Raw genomic sequence first — 18,409 nt, 5'->3', positions numbered from 1 at the left:
GTTTATGTAAGAAAAAAAGACAAAATTTGTAAAATGTAGATGATTGAAATATTGTAATTTTTAAAAATTAAATTACTGAAATGTAACTCGTTAATAAAAGCTTTTAGACGATATATTAACAGCTAAAAGATTACAAAGATATCAACTAAAAAGAATAACTAGACGTCAGTGGATGAAGAAAAGCACCAACAGGGTTTGTTTTGAATGATGATGTCACTGGAGCACGTGACTTTCATCCTGCTCATTTCAGAGATTTCATTGGTCGAGCCCAGAGGAATCCGCACGGTGGGGCAGACTGAAGCCATTTTATCATTTTAACAGCAGAGGCACAGGTGCACCAACGTTTTCCTAAAATTACAGTTTTCTAAAGCAACATAACTGTTTAGCGTGTAGCGCTCGCGACGGAATGGGGCAGTGTGGAATTACGTCATCTAAAACCGTCCTGGTTTTCCTCAATCTCATATTTTGGGTAAGAAGAAAGCGACAGATGTTTGGTGGAGAGCGCGTGCAGCATCCAGGGATGGGGGGGCTGTTAGCACGCTAGCAGACTGCGCCAGATATGCGCTGCAGTCTGCAGCTTAGCGACTGAAAAGCTGCTTAATGTGGCACGAATGTGACTTTTGCCGTCCTTGCGGGCTGAAATGACCTAGATTGAGGAGGAAGAGATCAAACCCACAGCAGTGCAAATGAATAGCGCGTCTTTGAAAATAAATGCTTTGTCAAAACCATCAATGATGTCATGCAGCAGGTAACAAGATGACTTCACCTCGAGCGCAGGCTCCGATACAAAGTGCCAATCAGATTGGAGACTGGTTTAACTGGATTTAAACTACTGTGCATTTGTATTTCACTGTTTGACTGGATATATCTGCTTTGGCACCTGCTCTGTCTTTATGTCCTAAAATAGCCTCCGCCCTCTTATTTTGCTATGTTGTGAACCTCATTATTATTATTATTATTATTATTATTATTATTATTATTATTATTATTATTATTATTATTACTATGTATTTGTCTTGAACAAAGCCTGCATTACATCTACACAAAATCCAACATCTGATGCTAAATTGATTCCAACCAAGTTCACAATTTTGCCTATTGCCAATCAAAGGATTTAAATAAATGACTTATTGGGATTTTTTTTTAACTTGTCCTGTCCAACAGCTGAGCGAACAGATGAGAGCCGAAGGCCTCTTGTGTTGGACATATTTTACTGTTACAACAGGTTATGAATGTTCTGACACACAAGGTATATATTTGAATAAACCCCTTTGTAATTTAGACTTGACTTTATTTATTTTATTTGTATGAATTATACTTGTAACAGTTTTTTTGTTGGACCGGACAGAAAAGAAGAGGAGGGAAAAAGAGAGAAGGATGACAAAGAGGCACGGGGTGGGGTAGGAGAGTGATTATGGGGGGGGGGGGGGGGGGGGGGGGGGTTAAAATCATAAAGCACCATATAGTAGTACGTTTCTGTACTACTATCATTACTGTCAAGTGTAAATGTATAATAAATCTAAAAGGGGCGTCGCCTGTCCACACAAACTCAAACGTTACAAACACAGTGATGAAAGTCTTCCGGGAATTCCCGGAAATCCGGGTTTTTGAGCAAACCGAACGTACTTTCCGGGAAATAAAGACCTGATCTCTACGGACAAATCGCTTTCCGGATTAGAAAATGGTCTGAAATCAGCTAATTTTAGCTTTATTTTCTATATTTCTCCGCAGATCGCTTCCTCTATGGTCGTGGCCATCTTTCGTCTTCCCGGCCTAATTGACCAATGACGGGACGTTTTAGTTGCTTTCGGATGCGTCGACGGGTCTGATTGGCTCTGTCTGCACCACGTGGTCAGCGTGACTTGCTTCCCTAGAGACCAAAACTGGCGGACCCACGCTAAACTTTCACAAACACATCTGAAGAGTTTGCGATCAAATTTGTGTTAAAATAATGGCAGGCATCGTCATTATTGAGCGTGGTCACGACCTCAGTTGTGAGAAGACGATAAAAAACAAATTGAAGTGGTCTTGGCTGGAAAAAAAAAAAAGATTTTTAAGGTAGTGTAGGTCAAATACTTTTTTGTGTAAAATAATCTCAAAACCACATTTTGAAATAATTTCAATTTTAGTTTTGAGTTTCAGTTTTTATTTTGAATACATTTCTCTATCTAATTTATTTGTATTTCCTAATTACCATGATTTAGTTCAGTATAGTTAACATTAATTATAAGTATTTGATGGTTTGGACCCGCACTCCCTTAAAAAATAATGTTTACAATGTTTAGTTTAGTTTGTATGTTTGTTTTGATATTTCCCAGATTACTTAGTATTGGTGTTAAAGAATTGATGTATTATGTTATAGAATTATAGTTTAAAGCAGATCCCATATTTTGATGTAATTATAGTTTGAGAAAACAGTGCAAGTGGATGTTGTACATCAGTCATTTCTAAAGCAGAAATAATGTATAAATAACTGAGGTATTTTCATAGAATATCATAGTTACTGGTGTTCTTTTTGCCATTTGGGGCTTTGATGTTACTATATTTTAGCAATTGTATGTTTTGCAGCTTTAAGGAAAAGCATAGATTGTAGGATTGTGTTACTTTGAGCAATTTTCCAAATTCTTTTTTAGGACCAGCAAGTCCTTAATGGAGAGTCAAACTAGGGGTTTGAATGACAAATCATGATGCTCCAATTAGTCTTAGTTTCTTGATAAAGAAGTGAATAACTAGCTGCCAGAATGCACCAGAATGCATCTAAGACCACGTATTTTTCCAAAATTTCGCTCTGTGCCCGCCATATCGCTCAAAGAAAAGTTCAGGGATTTTTTCCTTGCCTGACTTTCATCACTGAAACATACCTATTGGCTCCTAAAATCTTTACATATAAACATGCCAAAATGTAAACAATACAACTAACGTTCACACACGCATACTTATGCATTTAGACTAACACAGGTAAAACATTTCATTCAGTCACTCATTTAGTGAAATTTGTTTTCTTAAAAAAAATGTTTTCACTTAACTTGTTACCAAACCTAAGGAAAAGTGCAAATCACATCAACAAATTACTCAACACAAAAACATTTTAGAGATCACAACAATTCAAAAAAAAGGAAAACAAATATTACAAAAATAGCTTGGCATTTTAGAAAATTTAAACTAAGAAAAACATTTCGGAAAACGAAAGGAATTTCCAGAACACAAAATGAAATGTTAAAAAAACAAACGATATCCAGTATCGCTTCGTGCCGTATAACTTTCGGTTGAAATGATGGACATGAATCGTCATCCAATCAGCGATGTACTATAGTATGTACCTTTTTCAGTTACCATAAAAAAGAAAAAAACATTTTGCAAAGTAAAAGTAATTTAAAGAAAACCAAAGGTCATGTTAAAAAACCAAAGCAATAAGAAACTGAATTTTGCAAAGACATCACTGATTGGATGATAACGTTTCCCCATCATTTCAACTGAAAGTTATTTGGCATGAAGCGGGATACTACATAATGTCAACCAATCAGCGATGTCCCTTTGTCTCCGGTTTCTTATTGTGTTTTCTTTTTCAACATTACATTGGGGCTCGGCTAAATGGAATTTCTTTCTATCACAATATGGATTTTTACATATCAGGCGATTACGATATTTATCACGATATAAGCCAAGTAACTATATTTGTCAAATTTGAACATTTTGTGGGTCATAAAACAAATGTGTAAAATGTGTAATTATCAGAAGATTACAGGTTGTATTTATTTCTTATCAAGCTTTACACATAATGAATTCACCGAAGGAACATAATACAACAGGTTGTTTTTTTTCTCCAAATTAGAAAAGGCATTTTTATTACAAACTAAACAGAAAATTAAAGCAAAGGCTTCCATTTTCAAAAGAGCACATATAAAAAACCGAATGCTAAACTGCTTGATCAGTTCCATTTAAAAATAAAGCATTAATTCTACAAATAAATTCTAATAATTTCAAGTTTCACAGAACAAACATAGAATTGAGAAACATTTTTGTCCACATCCTGTGAATAAGCTAGGAACTAAAAGCAATTTCTCAGAATTTCTTCTTATAGTTTAGACTGTTGCTGCTGTGCTGGTCTTACCATCATCGTTATTTCAGTCTGAGATAAAGCAAGCTTGGTGGCTCTGCTTTAGCTGATGAAAAACATTGGTGGTATTTACATTTTTAGAAAGAATATGCCTCCTGCGCAATTTGCAGTGCACGTTACTCTGTTTTTTTAGAGACTTTAAGGAATGGTTAATGGCTGACGAAGTGTGCATTATCAGAAATTAACACTCCGCCACGGAAGCCTGAACCGTCTGACTCGAAGTGCGATAATTTTTGATGATGCACACTTCGAAGGCCATTAGCCAGCATAGAGCATGGTCACTTACAGAAGAAATAAATATTCAACCAGTTTTTAGTACTTTATTCTTGTTATTTTTTCAGTTTGAGTCGCTTTTTTCACAAAAAGTGGACTATTTGTTACGTGGTGCGGCACATTGTCACGTTACTGTGACCTTGAGTGCAGCGGCAAAGGATATATATGCTGATCATCACGATGGGTTAAATAAAGCATCAGTTCAGAAAGAAAGTTCACCTCTAACCGCTTGTTTTCTTCCAGATAATGAAGCAAAAGTTTGTTTTAAAGAAGCCAGCGCAGTGATACAGAACATTTAAGCTAGGTGAACATTTAAGCTTCTTTTTTAGGCCTGCGTTATCACTGTGGTATATCACTTCTTAATGCGCACCCAGCAGCCAATCAGAATCGAGAATTCATCTGGACCATGGTATAATCTGGTTTTATTTATCCGTCTTAAAGGTGACTTTTTTTCTACCGTGTCTTTGCAAAATTCAAAGTGTTTCCACTCATAGGACTGGTATTATGGTTTGATCATTTTTTGCTACCATCACATGTGTGTTGTCTGCTGTGATGTCCCTTGGTTGTTTTGACATTATAGTAAAATAAACCTACCTGTATCCAAAAGTTACTTTCAAATATCAATTCTAATTAATAATTGATTTATTTCATATAGAAAGGATTTTAAGATGGTATAATTTGATTGGATGAACAACTTGCTTCAAAAACTCTCCTGTGTAAAATTTTAACATCTGGTCTTTTATTGTGTAAATAACTGGGTGTGATCTCAGAGTTTTCCTACTCAGGTCTGCAAAATACGGCACATGCTGCTGCACTTCTCTGTTTTTCTTCCAAGGAGAAAAGATGACTGTTCTTTTTTTTTTTCCAGTCACACTGTAATGCCATTTTCTGTGATCTTTTTCACTTTATTTTGCGCATTCTTCAGATTAATACATGTAATTTAAAATAAAACATCTGATTTTGGGTGGAGGAATAGTTTTCTGCTAATCAGATTTCTCAAACTCAAAGAACTGTATTAGTGGGATAAATACTTTAAAATATCCTGTATACTTGATTACTTGAATAATCTTAGTCCAAAGCCAGATATAGTATCTATTTTTGGTGTGCATCTAAACAGACTCTGTATTGAGCTGCTTTTTCCTTTCTGTCTGTCTTTGCAGGCTGCAGCTGGAATTTTATGCTACATCGGAGCCTATGTGTTCATCTCCTATGACGACTATGACCACTTCTTTGAAGATGTGTACACTTTGATTCCTGCTGTGGTGATCATCGCTGTCGGCACTCTTCTGTTCATCATAGGCTTGATCGGCTGCTGTGCAACAATACGTGAAAGCTCTTGTGGCTTGGCAACCGTGAGTGTTGACCAGTAGGATTTTTTCTTTTTGATACACAAGTTGAAATACTGTTGGTCTGTGTCATGTTAGGATGTGAAAGAAAAATCAAGCAGCATAAAAAGATGAGAGTTTACAGGGATGCGTTTTTGTGACTCCCTATTGCCACAAGCATTTTAACTCTGCCTCTGCTCTGTAAAAAGATTTCTGGTTAGTATTTGCTTTGGTAAGACTGTGGCAATTTTTCTCCTTTTCTTTTTATTGTCTGTGGCTATAACAATACCAGTGTGCTGTTTAAAACCATCGAAATAATCTGCTTTGTTGTAGCCAAAAGGAGTAAAAGCTTTCTGTTCTAATAGATTTACTTCTAATTAATTATATTTTTCAAGATGACACTTAAAACGTTTAAAAGTTCTAAAGCCATAATAAATGAAATGCTAAAATATTGAATAAATACATAAAGCAAATTTAAATACCTAAAAATGAAAGAATGTTTGTAATGAGTACAAACAGGGGTCATAAATAGGGGCTGCTGTGATAAAACCCCTTCCTAAAGGAATCAGTGAGTGTAGCTTTAAGATCTTTTCGCAGACTATTCCATGTAAACAAAGCTCCATAGTAAAACTCTTTTATTGAGGTAAAATGTGAATTTAGACCTCATAGAGTTACCGGTACATTTTTGCCATTAAGAGGAAGATGCAGGGTTTGTTCCACATCGTTACCACTGTTTGTATCTGTAAGACTTTGGTCATATCATGTCTAATGTAGTTTTTTATTGAAAGGGAAACCCAAATGCACGTGTGTAATCTCTTTGTGTCGTTGCAGTTTGCTGCCATTCTTCTGCTGGTCTTTGTGACTGAGTGTGTGGTGGTGGTGCTTGGCTACATATACAGGGCAAAGGTAAACAGAAGCTGACTGGAACAATTCTGCCTCTTCCAGTGGGTTGGATGAAAAATAAACATGTGGAGCTCATAATGCATAATATTGGCTTGTTGGATGAGGGTAAATGGTTGTTGCTTCCATTAAGCAGCTATCACTGAAAGTGACTGCAAATGCTCATTTCTTCCAGGTTGAAGATCAGGTTAATCACTCCATTCAGAAGGTTTACAATGAGTACAGTGGGATCAATTCTGATGCTCCCAGTCGTGCTATTGACTACGTGCAGAAGCAGGTGAGGAAAAACCGGAAACTTTGTGCAATTTTTTTTTTACAGGTTTTTTTTTAAGATCTAAGTTGTAAACTTTTAACTGGGTTTTCCTTCTGCAGCTCCACTGCTGTGGGATTCACAACTACTCTGACTGGAGGAACACGCACTGGTTTATAGAATCCAAGAATAACAGTGTCCCAGTGAGCTGCTGTCAGCCCAACATCAGCAACTGCACCGGCACCCTTACTCGACCTGGTGACCTGTACCAAGAGGTACTAACAGAAACCCCCGCCTTCTATGCGTTTAAAAATTCAAGCGTAGAAATGTTAGGCTGATACAGCGTTGACTTGCAGCATTGTTAGGAGTTTATTGCTACAAACCCCCTCTGTGTATTTTCTTTCAGGGTTGTGAAGCCCTTGTTGTGAAGAAATTAAAGGAGATAATGATGTACGTGATATGGGCGGCATTAACCTTTGCGTCTATACAGGTAACGATTCAAAGTGTTGGAAGCCGAAAGCAAAACGATGATGTCTGTTTGCTTATTATGGGGAACCCAAAAATACCGTGGAGGTTGACATGTGGTTTGTCTGCCTTGGATGGCTTAGAGGTTAAGCTGGTCTTTTTAGAGCTGTCTTCCTGCCCCACTGCAAAAGCTGTAATTAGGAAAGACAGAAAAAGTAGAATGGTAATCAGCAGTGAAGGATTTTAAAGCATAAATTCAACTCTAATCAGACTGGAAGTTCTGAATTTGTTCTACTAAAGTATTGCATTTGTGTTTCAATGGGACAAATCGATATTTCACTTGACCACAGGGGTATAAAAAAGCTCTGCATTCTGGGTAGGTGTGAAAAAGGTATTGCTGCTGCCTCTGCTTTTGTGGTACGGCAGCACAATGACCAAAAAAGGAACCTCAGCAAAGCCGATACTCAATGAGAGCCACAGGGCTGAACACAGGTTAGTGAAATACAAGTCCTGTTTTTCTCCCTGCAGATGCTGGGCATGCTCTGTGCCTGCGTGGTGCTGTGCAGGAGGGGCCATGACCCGGCGTACGAGCTGCTGGTCACAACCAATAGCTACGCATGAAGGATGCAGCCGGTCAACGCAGCACCCAGACACTCAACAGGATCGCCATCAGAACCGTTCACAGTAGTTCAGCTGTAGTTATATAAGCTCAAACACACTTTGCACAACTCAAGATGGAGTAGCAAACACTAACAATGAGGTTGTTTTTTTGTTTTTTTTGGGGTGGTTTAAAGAGAAAAAACTGCTCTTTATTGTCATGCTGTATAAGTTAAATGTTTCTCCTTTTCTCGCTCATTTCTAGATGTAAATGCCAAAGTTGTATGCGACAAGTGTAACATTACTGTTGTAGATTTCTTTTGGTGATTTATGAAATGTGAGGATGATGACGGGTCATGTGAAGAAGTGTGAACATTTGACCAGAGGTGCTGTATTGAATGTATTAGCTGATGTGCAAATTTGCACTGCAGCTCTGATGGTTGTAAAAGTGCACAAGCTTTGGTATAGAAAATGTACAAATGTACACTACTCCTAAAATCCTCATCTGACAAGAGTTTTTTTGTTTTGTTTTGTTTCTTTAATTTGTGCTGTAAATTTCCAATATTTTTTTTATCTTAGTCACTTTAGGCATACAGTGTTTAGATAATAAGGAACAACAATGAAGCAGAAGTGAGTATTTTTTCCATTCATTTTTCATTTGACATTTCCTTTTATGTTTGTGTTTGGTAGAAAAAGTTCCTCATCTTTATTAAAAATTAGATTGTGGCAAAAATGGTTTTTGATGAGTCTGTCCAATGAGTGAGGTAAAGTATAAATAGCAAACCCACCTTTTTAGTTTTGGTGCCACAAATGAGAGCTATTAAAAGTGATACCAGAATTCTTTAGTTTGTTTATATTTCTTTCCTCATTTACTGGTAGTTTTTGATCTGGGAATATTGTAGACATGTTAAATTTGTTAAGTTTTTCCATAGTTGCTTTGTGCTTCTGGAAAAATGAGTCATTAATTGTATTGAAATGGAGACACAAAAAAAAAATAAACCTGTAAATTTCAACCAGACTGCTTTTTCTTGAAATGTAATCCTTATCTCTACATGTGATGTGATGTAATATTATTGTTATTTCATATGTGACATTGTTTGGCATGATATGTTCTATGGTTGGTAACAAGTACCTGAAAAAGAAGTCATTTTATAAATATTTGCTTCTATAAATCAAACTTAAAATGCAAATTTTTGCACATAAAATTATATACATTTTAAGAACTGTCTTAAAAAAGACAAAAATTAAAGCTATCATACGAAGCAGAAGGACATCTTGCATGATCAGAAATAAATATCAGCAATGAGGTAGAATCCTCATTTCTCCTTTATCTGTACAGCTTTAAGTAGTAGAACCACCAGGAGCAGCTGATCTGCGGTGTTTTGACTGAAGCACTATACATTGAAAGAAGCTTTCACACTTTTTACATTTATTCTGAAAAAGAACAGGAAGCTGGAGCAAAGATTTAATGATGTGCCAAAGGGGGAGGAAATGCCTGAATATAATCCATTATAATTAAAATCTACATTTATCCACTGATACGTTATCAAGGTTTTTTTTTCTATTATGATTTAAATAATTTCTAACATTTATGGGCGTACACACCTGAGGGGAGTCAGCAACATGGGGCGTTTCTCCTAAGTGAAGGAGGTGATGTGTGGATCGTATCATTTCTCCTTCACAGTATCAGGTTTACAGAGTGCAGGGAGATTTGGCATACGTGAACAATGTCCGCTTTCTGTCATTTCTTTCATTGGGGAGCAATGTCATGAGGTGGGCAGACAGTACACTGCGTCACCCTTGGGGGGCGCTCATGAGACTACATTCTAGCTATCCTCATTTTAAAAAAGGCAATGCAGCTATAAGCTGATCTTTTCTATATTTAAACTAAATTCCAAAGTAAAATACTACAGATCTACTATGAGACTTGGAGACTAAAGAAGCTGAGATGGACTTTTACATGAAAGTTGCAGAGCTCTTTGTGGAGGAGGACACCTTAGAAAGGTAGGACCAATAATTGTTTTAAACTGTTACAAAAACAGCTCTATTTCACAATCAATAAACAACAACTAGAAGACAATTGACCTTAAAAAGTGTAAGTTTTAAAAGAAACCACTGGCAAAAACCTTGTTAATGATTGATTACTGTCAATTGATTACACCTGTTTTGTATTGACGCATACAATTTTTAAACACGTTTACCTTGTCTTGCAAATAAAATAAAATAAAAACACTAAAATACATTTATTTGTCAATTCATGAAGTACAGACTCTCCATGTTTTTAAGCTTCACAATTTCTAGGAAGTGTAAAAAAAAAAACTATATATACATAGATATATAAAGTATCAATTTGCATAGTTTGTTAATACACTTTCACTTGGGATATTAACTTTTTAATGTGCATTTAACAAATGCTACTAGTTCCTGTCTACAGTACCCGTGCAAATCTAGATATGAACATTTTCGCATAACCATTTTTTAAATTCTTCTTTGTAAATATGCATCTTTTATCCCACATCTTTTATGTATGGGGTTGGGGGAAGAGTTTGACATGTAGCTCCATGTTAGGAGGTAAAATACATTCCTTTTTCATAAATAAACTGCTTCAGATGACATTTTGGGTTTGAAGGCTAAAGATGGTCAACTTTTACATGGTGTTGTTGGATCAATCCGTTTGCAAATGCATTGTCAAATTTTGCCCAGATAATTTCCTGGCACCAGTCCACAGCACCCATTCCTCTCCACCGTCCACCATCCATCCAGTCCTTGCACCAACAACCGGACCACATCCCCCCTGCTCACAGACAGCTCATCCCCCTCCTGCTCAATCCATGTGAAGACATCAAATATTGGTGCACATCCATGGAAAAAAGAAAAAAAGAAAAAGATAAGCAGTATTTCACAATAGCTAACTTTTATCATTTTTAAATTAATCATAAGAGACATTTTTACCTGTGCATTGTACTCATAATTCACAATGTAGAACTGGTCCTGGTCAGTTGAAGCAGACACTAAAGATGCTTGTTGTGAAGGACCTGGAAGGGCTGCATATCCACTCTCTTCCATCTTATCTGAGTACAGTCAAGGCAGAACATTGGACATGGAAAGCCTCAGCTTCTTTGAGCTCATTCCCATTTTTCCTCTACATAGTCTTTATTCTAGTGCATTAATTACTTCACCATATCATCTCTTTTAAATGCTCATAAAGATGAACCTTTTTTGTTACTGCAGATTGATCCTGATAAAGATGGCTAAAAGAGCTAAGAGTAAAAATAACACCACATGTCTTTATAGCAAAAAGTAGTACACTTGAAGTTCATTATACTAAGTACACTTAAGTATAAGTATAGCAAGTATATCACAGACCCTGTACATGCAGTATATGAAGTATACAAACTGAATAGTTCTTCAGAAGTTGCAACATTTTAAATTTACAAAATATAGTTTATAAAAAGTAAACTTCACTTATACTGCCTCACTTTTAGTATATTCTAAATGTACTTGTAGTACATTTACAGTTTTATTCTTTTAATCATTTTTAAACCTGAGTAGTTCCGTTCCTGTGACAAAAACAACTCAAATTAGGCCCCCAATTTATTGAATCTTTATTTTCAAGAATAATAATTTTATTTTTTTCACAGAAAAGGAGCTAACATGTTGTGTTTCATGATTTCAATTTGCAGCACATAGAGCTAGTGGCAACTTCCAGAGTGAAGTTGACGAAGCTTTATTTTTTAACTTGAAGGTGTCGACTCTAGCGTCTTATGTTAAATTAGTGTGTTGAGCTCTCTCGGCCACCGTACATCAGAATAAAACCCCATAGCATTTTCCAGGATATTTTGGTGTGTTGTAATCATTCACATTCAGGTGTCGTTATAATTTACAACCAGTCTAGCAGAAATCGGTTGCAATACTTACTGTTTTCAGTAGATGTCAGTGTTGACTGTGAGATTCTTCTGTCATTATCACTGGTTATGGAGTCTCTGATTAAAGGGTCAAAGCACCTGTGCATAGAAAGAGTCTCACATTGACTTCCAAAGAATTAACTATCAGTTAAAACTACAATGGGGTTTTTTTCTTGCAACATGCATTAATTATTAGAAAGCAGTAGTGATGGTTTTTCTATTCTTTAAAAAATCCTGCAAATGCTGTCAGGCTTTTTTTTTTACCTGGCTCCATCTATTCGACTCTCCCTCCTGTTATTTAGTTCAAATTTCGCTGTCATGTCTTCTCCTTCTGAGGAATTGCTGTTCCTCAGATCATTGCTGTTCCTCATTCTCACACCCTGATAATAGCTTTCAAACACTATGGGCTCTGTAAAAAAAAAGAGAGAGAGAGAGGTAAGCGGCTGGTTTTGAGAAGTTCACGGCTGCTGTCTGTCTTGATGTCAACTGAAAGACAAGGTTCAGGAGTTGATTTGAAGTCTGGCTTTATATATATATTTTCATGCTGCTTCTCCATCTCTGCTGCAGTGAAAGCTCACCCGGTGGTCTCGACCCTGTTGATTTCATCTTGATGAAGCTGTTGTTGTCTGTGACGATGTCGCATTGCTCGAGAAACGTTCTCACCTCTTCATAAAGCTGGTTTGCAAAGAGACGGAAATCAGGGTTGCACAGAGTTCCTGTATAATTTTGTAACACTCATGTAGTAAGATTTAGGTTTCAATATATATATTTTTTTGCATAACTGCATTAATTTGATCTTTGAACAAGATTTTTGTACCTTTTCTGTTGAAACTTAACCTAAGAAACAAAAAGGTTTACAAAGATTAAAACAACCCCACCTCGTCGTCTTTGACACACTGCATGGAGAAATGGTTGCAGTGGTCCCAAAGAGCACACCTGACCGTGCTGATGCGATCTCCCTCCAGCTCCTGGAACACCTAAAACACATTCAGAAACCACTAGAATTAATCTTTTTCAGGTTTCTTATCTTTTTGTTAGAATTTGGGTCGCAAATCATGCACTGATAATATAGCCAGTGATACCACAAACTTGGAAAAAACATACAGAAACCTTCAACAGGATTGCTTTGATCTGACGATGTTCCTTTATGACAGTAAAGGCAGTTATTTTTAGTAGTCTCTGAATATCAGATGCACACTTCCTCACCGGGCAGCAGTCATTCAGGCAGTTGCTTTGTGGTTTGGTTTGTTGAGTTACAGAAGCTTTTATTCTAGCTTTGACTAAGGGAGCATTTTGCTGCTGCAGTACCTCACACATGCTTTTGTGCGTCTCCTCCCAGTCCTGGCGAATTTCTTCCAGTTGATGTATGTTGTTCATGTAAAGCTTTTCTGTACAACATGGTTGTGTTAGTTATTCCAAAAACAGAAATATTACAAAAAAAGCGTTTGCAGAAAGGTGAGTTTGTTCAGTGCCTATTCAGATTTGCTGTGTAACTGCAAAACGTGCGTGCAGCAAAAGCACAAGTGCAGGTCAGAAATAGAATGTGTGGAGGTTACCTGCTTCATTGGCTGCTTGTCTGCATTGTTTTGTCTTGTGACGTAGCTGGAAGACAAGTGTTAACAGGAAATAAGTGACATGTGTGGTGTGACAAAGTGCACCCACAGTCTGGGGTCTTAATGATTTATTTGTCTGTGAATAAATTGACTTTTCAAAAAGGTGAATGAAGATGTGAAGAAGGAAAAGCACTGATCTCAATTTGTCAACTCCATCTCATTTGTCATTGGAAAAATGCAGTGTGACACTATCATTTCTTCCCTGCCATCAGCTGGGAGTTTGTTGTCGACTGGAAATATCACAGTTTGAACCTTTTTGTTTGTCAATAATTTACAGGGACTGATTACAGTACGGTCATCACAAATGTCCTAAACATTTTAAACTTGACTTCCTTGCTTGTTGTCAACAGTTTAAATGATCCCTTTGTTTTTATTTATTTATTTTTAACATGCATACCTTGTCAGGATTTTTGGCTGCAGCATTTGTTTTCTCGGCCCCCTGCTCTACTTCATTGGCCTCTCTGCATTTCACGTCATAGTTCTTCTTTGACTGAAGGAGAAAGTCATTAAAAGCGCAGGATCAAAATTTAAATTCTATTTTACTTTGGAAATGTAGCAAATATGTGTGTAATTACTGTATTTACCATTAAAAAAAATGTCATGAAGCAGAAAAATAAACATTTAAAGGATTTTACTTTAAATTATACATGCCAAAACAGTCACTTAACTTTATTTACAGCAATATAGGAATGTCTCACCTCCATAGTCTTCTTGTACAAAGCAACCTTTTTCTTCTGAATCTTCTCCATGATGCTTTCAAACTACAGGTAAAATAGACAATAAAAATTAAATTTAAAAAAGCTCTCACAACAATTGTATTTCTAAATAAGATCCCGATGGAATTACATAACTCCCTAACTAACTCCCTCATTTTTTCTTTTGCCTTTAATGTCACTCATAGAACTCAATTCTAATGGATGTCTTTTCTAGAAAAGATGAAGTCCTATTTCGCCAAATACCTTCTTCCTCTGTTCTTTCTGATGTTCTCGGAAAGTTTCCATTTTTTTCACCTCCTCTTTCAGTTTGTCCGATAATTGGATGTGAAAGTTCCCAATGTTCTCAATTTCTGCAGAATAACAGATGCAAACATTGAAACCAAAATCCACTAGACTGTTTGAGCACAGCGCTAATTAAACATGTCTGAAAATGGTGAAAGGACTTACGAGTTTTAAGCTGCTCAAAGGACACTCTCATGGTGCTAAAAAACAAACAAAAGAAACAGTCTTTTTAAGGACATTTTTGATCAACTGCCTTAAGATAATTTCCTTCTTTTGCAAAGAAGTAGAGCACCTCCTTTTTCAAATGCTGCCCTGAGAACTGTTTAAAAAAGGAACTGACACACTGTATGATACCATGTCACAACACTATGACCAAGACAAAAATGTTTTAGTTAATTTTAACCACAAAGATTTATGCTTTGCAATGGCAACTGCACACATCTTTTTTATTTTCTACGAAAAGCAAATTTGCACTGCAGAAGGTTTAATTCATATTTAGTGTTCTCCTGACATAAAACCAATCCTCTTGTTTGATATTGCCATTGACAACAATCAGAAGACAAAGGTTAATGACCAACTTTCTTGGGTGGTGGGTTGCACATTTGCTGCAGTCTGTGAAACACAATTACTTTCTATTTCTTTTTGCTCAAAAGTGCACAAACGTGCATTTCCCCTAAGGATAAAGCTTTTTCAAAGGTAACAAGTGTGACCTTTTACCTCATTGGTTACTCAGTCGAAAACAGCCTTCATTGTGTATAAAAGTCATCATACAACCCCCCAATGAGTTAGCCTTTTGACATATTTATGCCAAGAATTTTAAAAGAAATTATTTTAAACCATTACCGAGTGTGAAGCAATGTCTTTTTACCTGATTTCCGTGCTTCCCCCAGCTTTGTGAGCAATAGTCACCAGTTCCTTTCCATACTTCTCTTCTGCGAGTGCCCTTTGGATATTAAAAGTTTGGACACATTATACTGAATCCCAGCAATGTTGCTCTCCATGTATAAAGAAGTATTTATTACCAACAGGTTATGTTACTGAACGTGATCAGCTTAATTAGAACTAATGTCCATAAAAAGTTGACAATGTTGCTGCTTGCTTTTAGGTGTGCTAAAAAAAAAAAAACTTGGAACCAGTAGCGCAGATTAACATAAATAAATATCAGAGTTTCAGGGCGATTTTTCTAAACTTTTCAAGCCTAACATTTAATGACAACAAAACATTTCCAACCTTAGCAAAACATTTCAAGCACATGTTTTTCAGGGGTCAACTTTTGAGCAATTTTCCCCTGAAGGTCAGACAATGACCTGAGGTGTTGGAAACATCCTAAAGCTGCGTGTCAAACTCCATCACTATAATCTGATCTTGATGATGATACTGAAATCAGAAAATTAGTCTACTGGAGAGTGGACCAGAATCCCACTGCAACCATGTGAGGCTAGAATATTAAAAGTTACAACAACTTTGAGTTAGGAGAGATAAACATTGTATTTAGAGCCCTACGATGGATTGGCAACCTATCCAGAGTGTACACTGCTTTTGTTCAACAGGGGCTGGGTTAGGTTCCAGCTACCCTGTGACCCCAAAAGGGAGGAAGTGGGTTTGGAAAATGGATGGATGGATGAATTGTTTCAGAAGCCACATGATGTGAACTGTGTTGTTCTTTACTTTGACGTGGTGAAAAACGTTTTATTTGCCATCTGACTTTGGGTTTACCGGTACTTCATCTGACCTTGAGGACATGTCAGAAAAGGTTTTTAGCTGCATCTTTTGTCTCAGTGCCGCGCAAAAATGTTCACAAGTTTTGCATTTTCACATAAAAAAAGGCACTGCTGACATTGTAAAATGCACTTTAGCATTCTGTGAGTTAAACCAGTTTTGTTTAAAACAGCTAAAAATATCCCTGCTGTTAATTTAACTTTTTTTAATCACAAGTTTACTTTGTTTTGCAGAAAAAAACACAATAAAAGTGTTGCCTTGACAGTGAAGAGAATAAAGTGGTGCGCTAAGAATGTTAGAACCGTAGAGGATATTTTAAGAACATTATATTTTAAAATTCTTTATTCTGATCCACATGTGTGGTTTAGCACCTTTAAAAAAAGACAAACACTGTTTACAGAAATCATTATTAGGCTTTTTTTTGCATGATAACCCTCGAAATACTTTTGCGATGCAGTTCAAATATCTCCCGTGATGGGGGGGAATAACAGGGACAATTCTTTGCAAAGGCAGCCAGTCTGCAGCCATGTCTACCAGACATGAGTAGCAGATAATTTTATAAACTCTCTCATTTGAGTGGTCCATTTTGGATTCAGTTACTGAAATACAACCTCATCTTAAAAAGCTCCTCCACATCCTTGCACATTTGCCTCCCATCTCGTAACCTCTGGATTATAGCATCATAACCGGCATGACAGATGAAATCAGACCCCTGCATTGAGAAAGAAAGAAAAGCTGCACCAAAAAGTAGAGACCAACAACTGTGACAACACATCCTTGAGTGGATCCTAGAGTCCATTTTGGTGAAAATGCAGAAGTTGCAAGTTAACTTATGAGAACAGCGGTTTAGGGCATGAAGTCGTGTTTAGTCATTGGTAAAATCGCTAAGTATCTTTTCATATTATTATATGAAACAATTTCCAATAAACTTAAACTTTAGGGGTTTATAGCATGTATAGCTGAAAATAACTTTACATTGCATATTATCCATAGCAGTTTCTGCCCATTTACTGCAACACGCCTCATAACAATTAATGCACTGAGTTTACATGCCGAGTAAAATTTTTTTTAATTTTTGCACTTTAAGAGAATAAAACCTACTTTAAGAACCTTGTATATCAGGAAACCACAGAAAGCTGTGAGACCACAGTAGCAGACTTACCCAGAATGCATCTTTAAACATCAAAACTGACATTTGTTTAGCTTTCACCAACAGGACTCTGCTGAAGAATCAATTTCATATCAACAAATTAAAAGGAGCTGTTAAGGTCTTTCAACTATTTAGCTTTCTGAACAGTTTTAAGGGCTGGAGGGGCTTAAACACCAAGTGAGTCATTCTAAATGAGGAAGAGCTTTTGTCCCGTGATGTCACTGACCACAGTGAAGTCAGTCGCTCCGCCCCTTTTCTCTGACAGAAGCTAAAGGTTTTCTATTTGAAGTTGAAAGTAGAGCAAGACTTTTTACAGGCTGTCCAGAAATGTGCCCACAGTGTCTGCCTGCTCAATAGCGGTTGCAGCAGATAAAAAAAGAACATATGATAGAACATTTTTAGCTACAGCGGAGACATTTGTACAAAGTTTGATAACTATATATAAATATATTTAAACAAACTATCAAACATAGAGTGCATAGGTTCTGTCTTGGTTCAGAAATACTGAGAATTTGGGCTGATTTCTATTTTTCTGGGAGTTTGCTGCAGCATAACAATTTCTACTGTGTTTCCTTTTATTTTAAGTTGATCCATAATAATCTGAGAAGTCTGGATAGATGATGCGTTCTTTACAGAGATGGTAAATAATGGATAGCAACCTATTACCGGTAAGCGTTTTATGTGATTGACTTTAAGGATGATTTTATTTTGTAAAGTTGTTTTAAAATAATTTTCACACATTTTTTAAGATTGGTCGGATATTTTATTTCTTTTTTTTTTTTAACAAAAGCAGGATTAGCAGTTGGCTCTCTGGGCTCATGGTGAGAAGACACTGGTTCAAATCCCAGTTGGGACTTCTCTGTGTGGAGTTTGCATGTTCTCCCTGTGCATGCGTGGGTTTTCTCTGGGCACTCAAGCTTCCTCTCACATGCCTCATAGGTGAATTGGTGTCTCTAAATTGTCCTGATAGGTGTGTAGTTGAGTTTGTGTATGTATGTGTGTGTGATTGTGTAGCCCTGCAACAGACTGGCAACCTGTCCAGGGTCCACCTTGCCTTTATCCAACAGTAGCTGGGTTGGCTCCAGCAACCCTGTGAT

General features: G+C 36.7%; 2 protein-coding genes across 2 annotated transcripts; one reads left to right on the top strand and one right to left on the bottom strand.

Annotated features, from left to right (window-relative positions):
- The first annotated feature begins 244 nt into the window (after positions 1–244).
- On the top strand, positions 245–8,940 carry tspan3b (tetraspanin 3b). The gene is made up of 7 exons (XM_004067278.4): positions 245–469; positions 5,551–5,742; positions 6,547–6,621; positions 6,791–6,892; positions 6,988–7,140; positions 7,272–7,355; positions 7,859–8,940. The coding sequence occupies exons 1-7, from the start codon at positions 407–409 to the stop codon at positions 7,949–7,951; spliced, it is 762 nt and encodes a 253-aa protein (XP_004067326.1). The 5' UTR covers positions 245–406; the 3' UTR covers positions 7,952–8,940.
- Positions 8,941–10,155: 1,215 nt separating this feature from the next.
- Positions 10,156–17,502, bottom strand: pstpip1b (proline-serine-threonine phosphatase interacting protein 1b). Its single transcript, XM_011492809.3, has 15 exons — positions 17,325–17,502; positions 16,774–16,874; positions 15,312–15,386; positions 14,609–14,643; positions 14,405–14,511; positions 14,144–14,206; positions 13,843–13,935; positions 13,389–13,434; positions 13,141–13,220; positions 12,711–12,809; positions 12,411–12,507; positions 12,097–12,241; positions 11,846–11,931; positions 10,880–10,998; positions 10,156–10,747 (listed from the first exon to the last, which is right to left on the bottom strand). Exons 1-15 carry the CDS (start codon positions 17,355–17,357, stop codon positions 10,616–10,618), a joined length of 1,311 nt encoding a protein of 436 aa, XP_011491111.1. The 5' UTR covers positions 17,358–17,502; the 3' UTR covers positions 10,156–10,615.
- Positions 17,503–18,409: the final 907 nt, after the last annotated feature.

The sequence above is a fragment of the Oryzias latipes genome, chromosome 3 (genome assembly GCF_053564925.1).
Source record: "Oryzias latipes strain Hd-rR chromosome 3, Olatipes_Hd-rR_3.1".
Lineage (NCBI taxonomy): Eukaryota > Metazoa > Chordata > Actinopteri > Beloniformes > Adrianichthyidae > Oryzias > Oryzias latipes.
The sequence above is the reverse complement of the archived record's forward strand: the minus strand, read 5'-3'. Positions and strand labels throughout refer to the sequence as shown.

Coding starts and splice junctions, on each gene's coding strand:
- pstpip1b (XM_011492809.3), bottom strand. CDS start 17,357: ATGTCAGTTTTGATGTTTAAAGATGCATTCTGG. Junction 13,435..13,842: donor CAGCCAAAAATCCTGACAAG/GTATGCATGTTA, acceptor CTTGTCTTCCAG/CTACGTCACAAGACAAAACA. Junction 11,932..12,096: donor AGTCGAATAGATGGAGCCAG/GTAAAAAAAAAA, acceptor TTCTATGCACAG/GTGCTTTGACCCTTTAATCA.
- tspan3b (XM_004067278.4), top strand. CDS start 407: ATGGGGCAGTGTGGAATTACGTCATCTAAAACCGTCCTGGTTTTCCTC. Junction 5,743..6,546: donor GCTCTTGTGGCTTGGCAACC/GTGAGTGTTGAC, acceptor GTGTCGTTGCAG/TTTGCTGCCATTCTTCTGCT. Junction 7,356..7,858: donor TAACCTTTGCGTCTATACAG/GTAACGATTCAA, acceptor TTCTCCCTGCAG/ATGCTGGGCATGCTCTGTGC.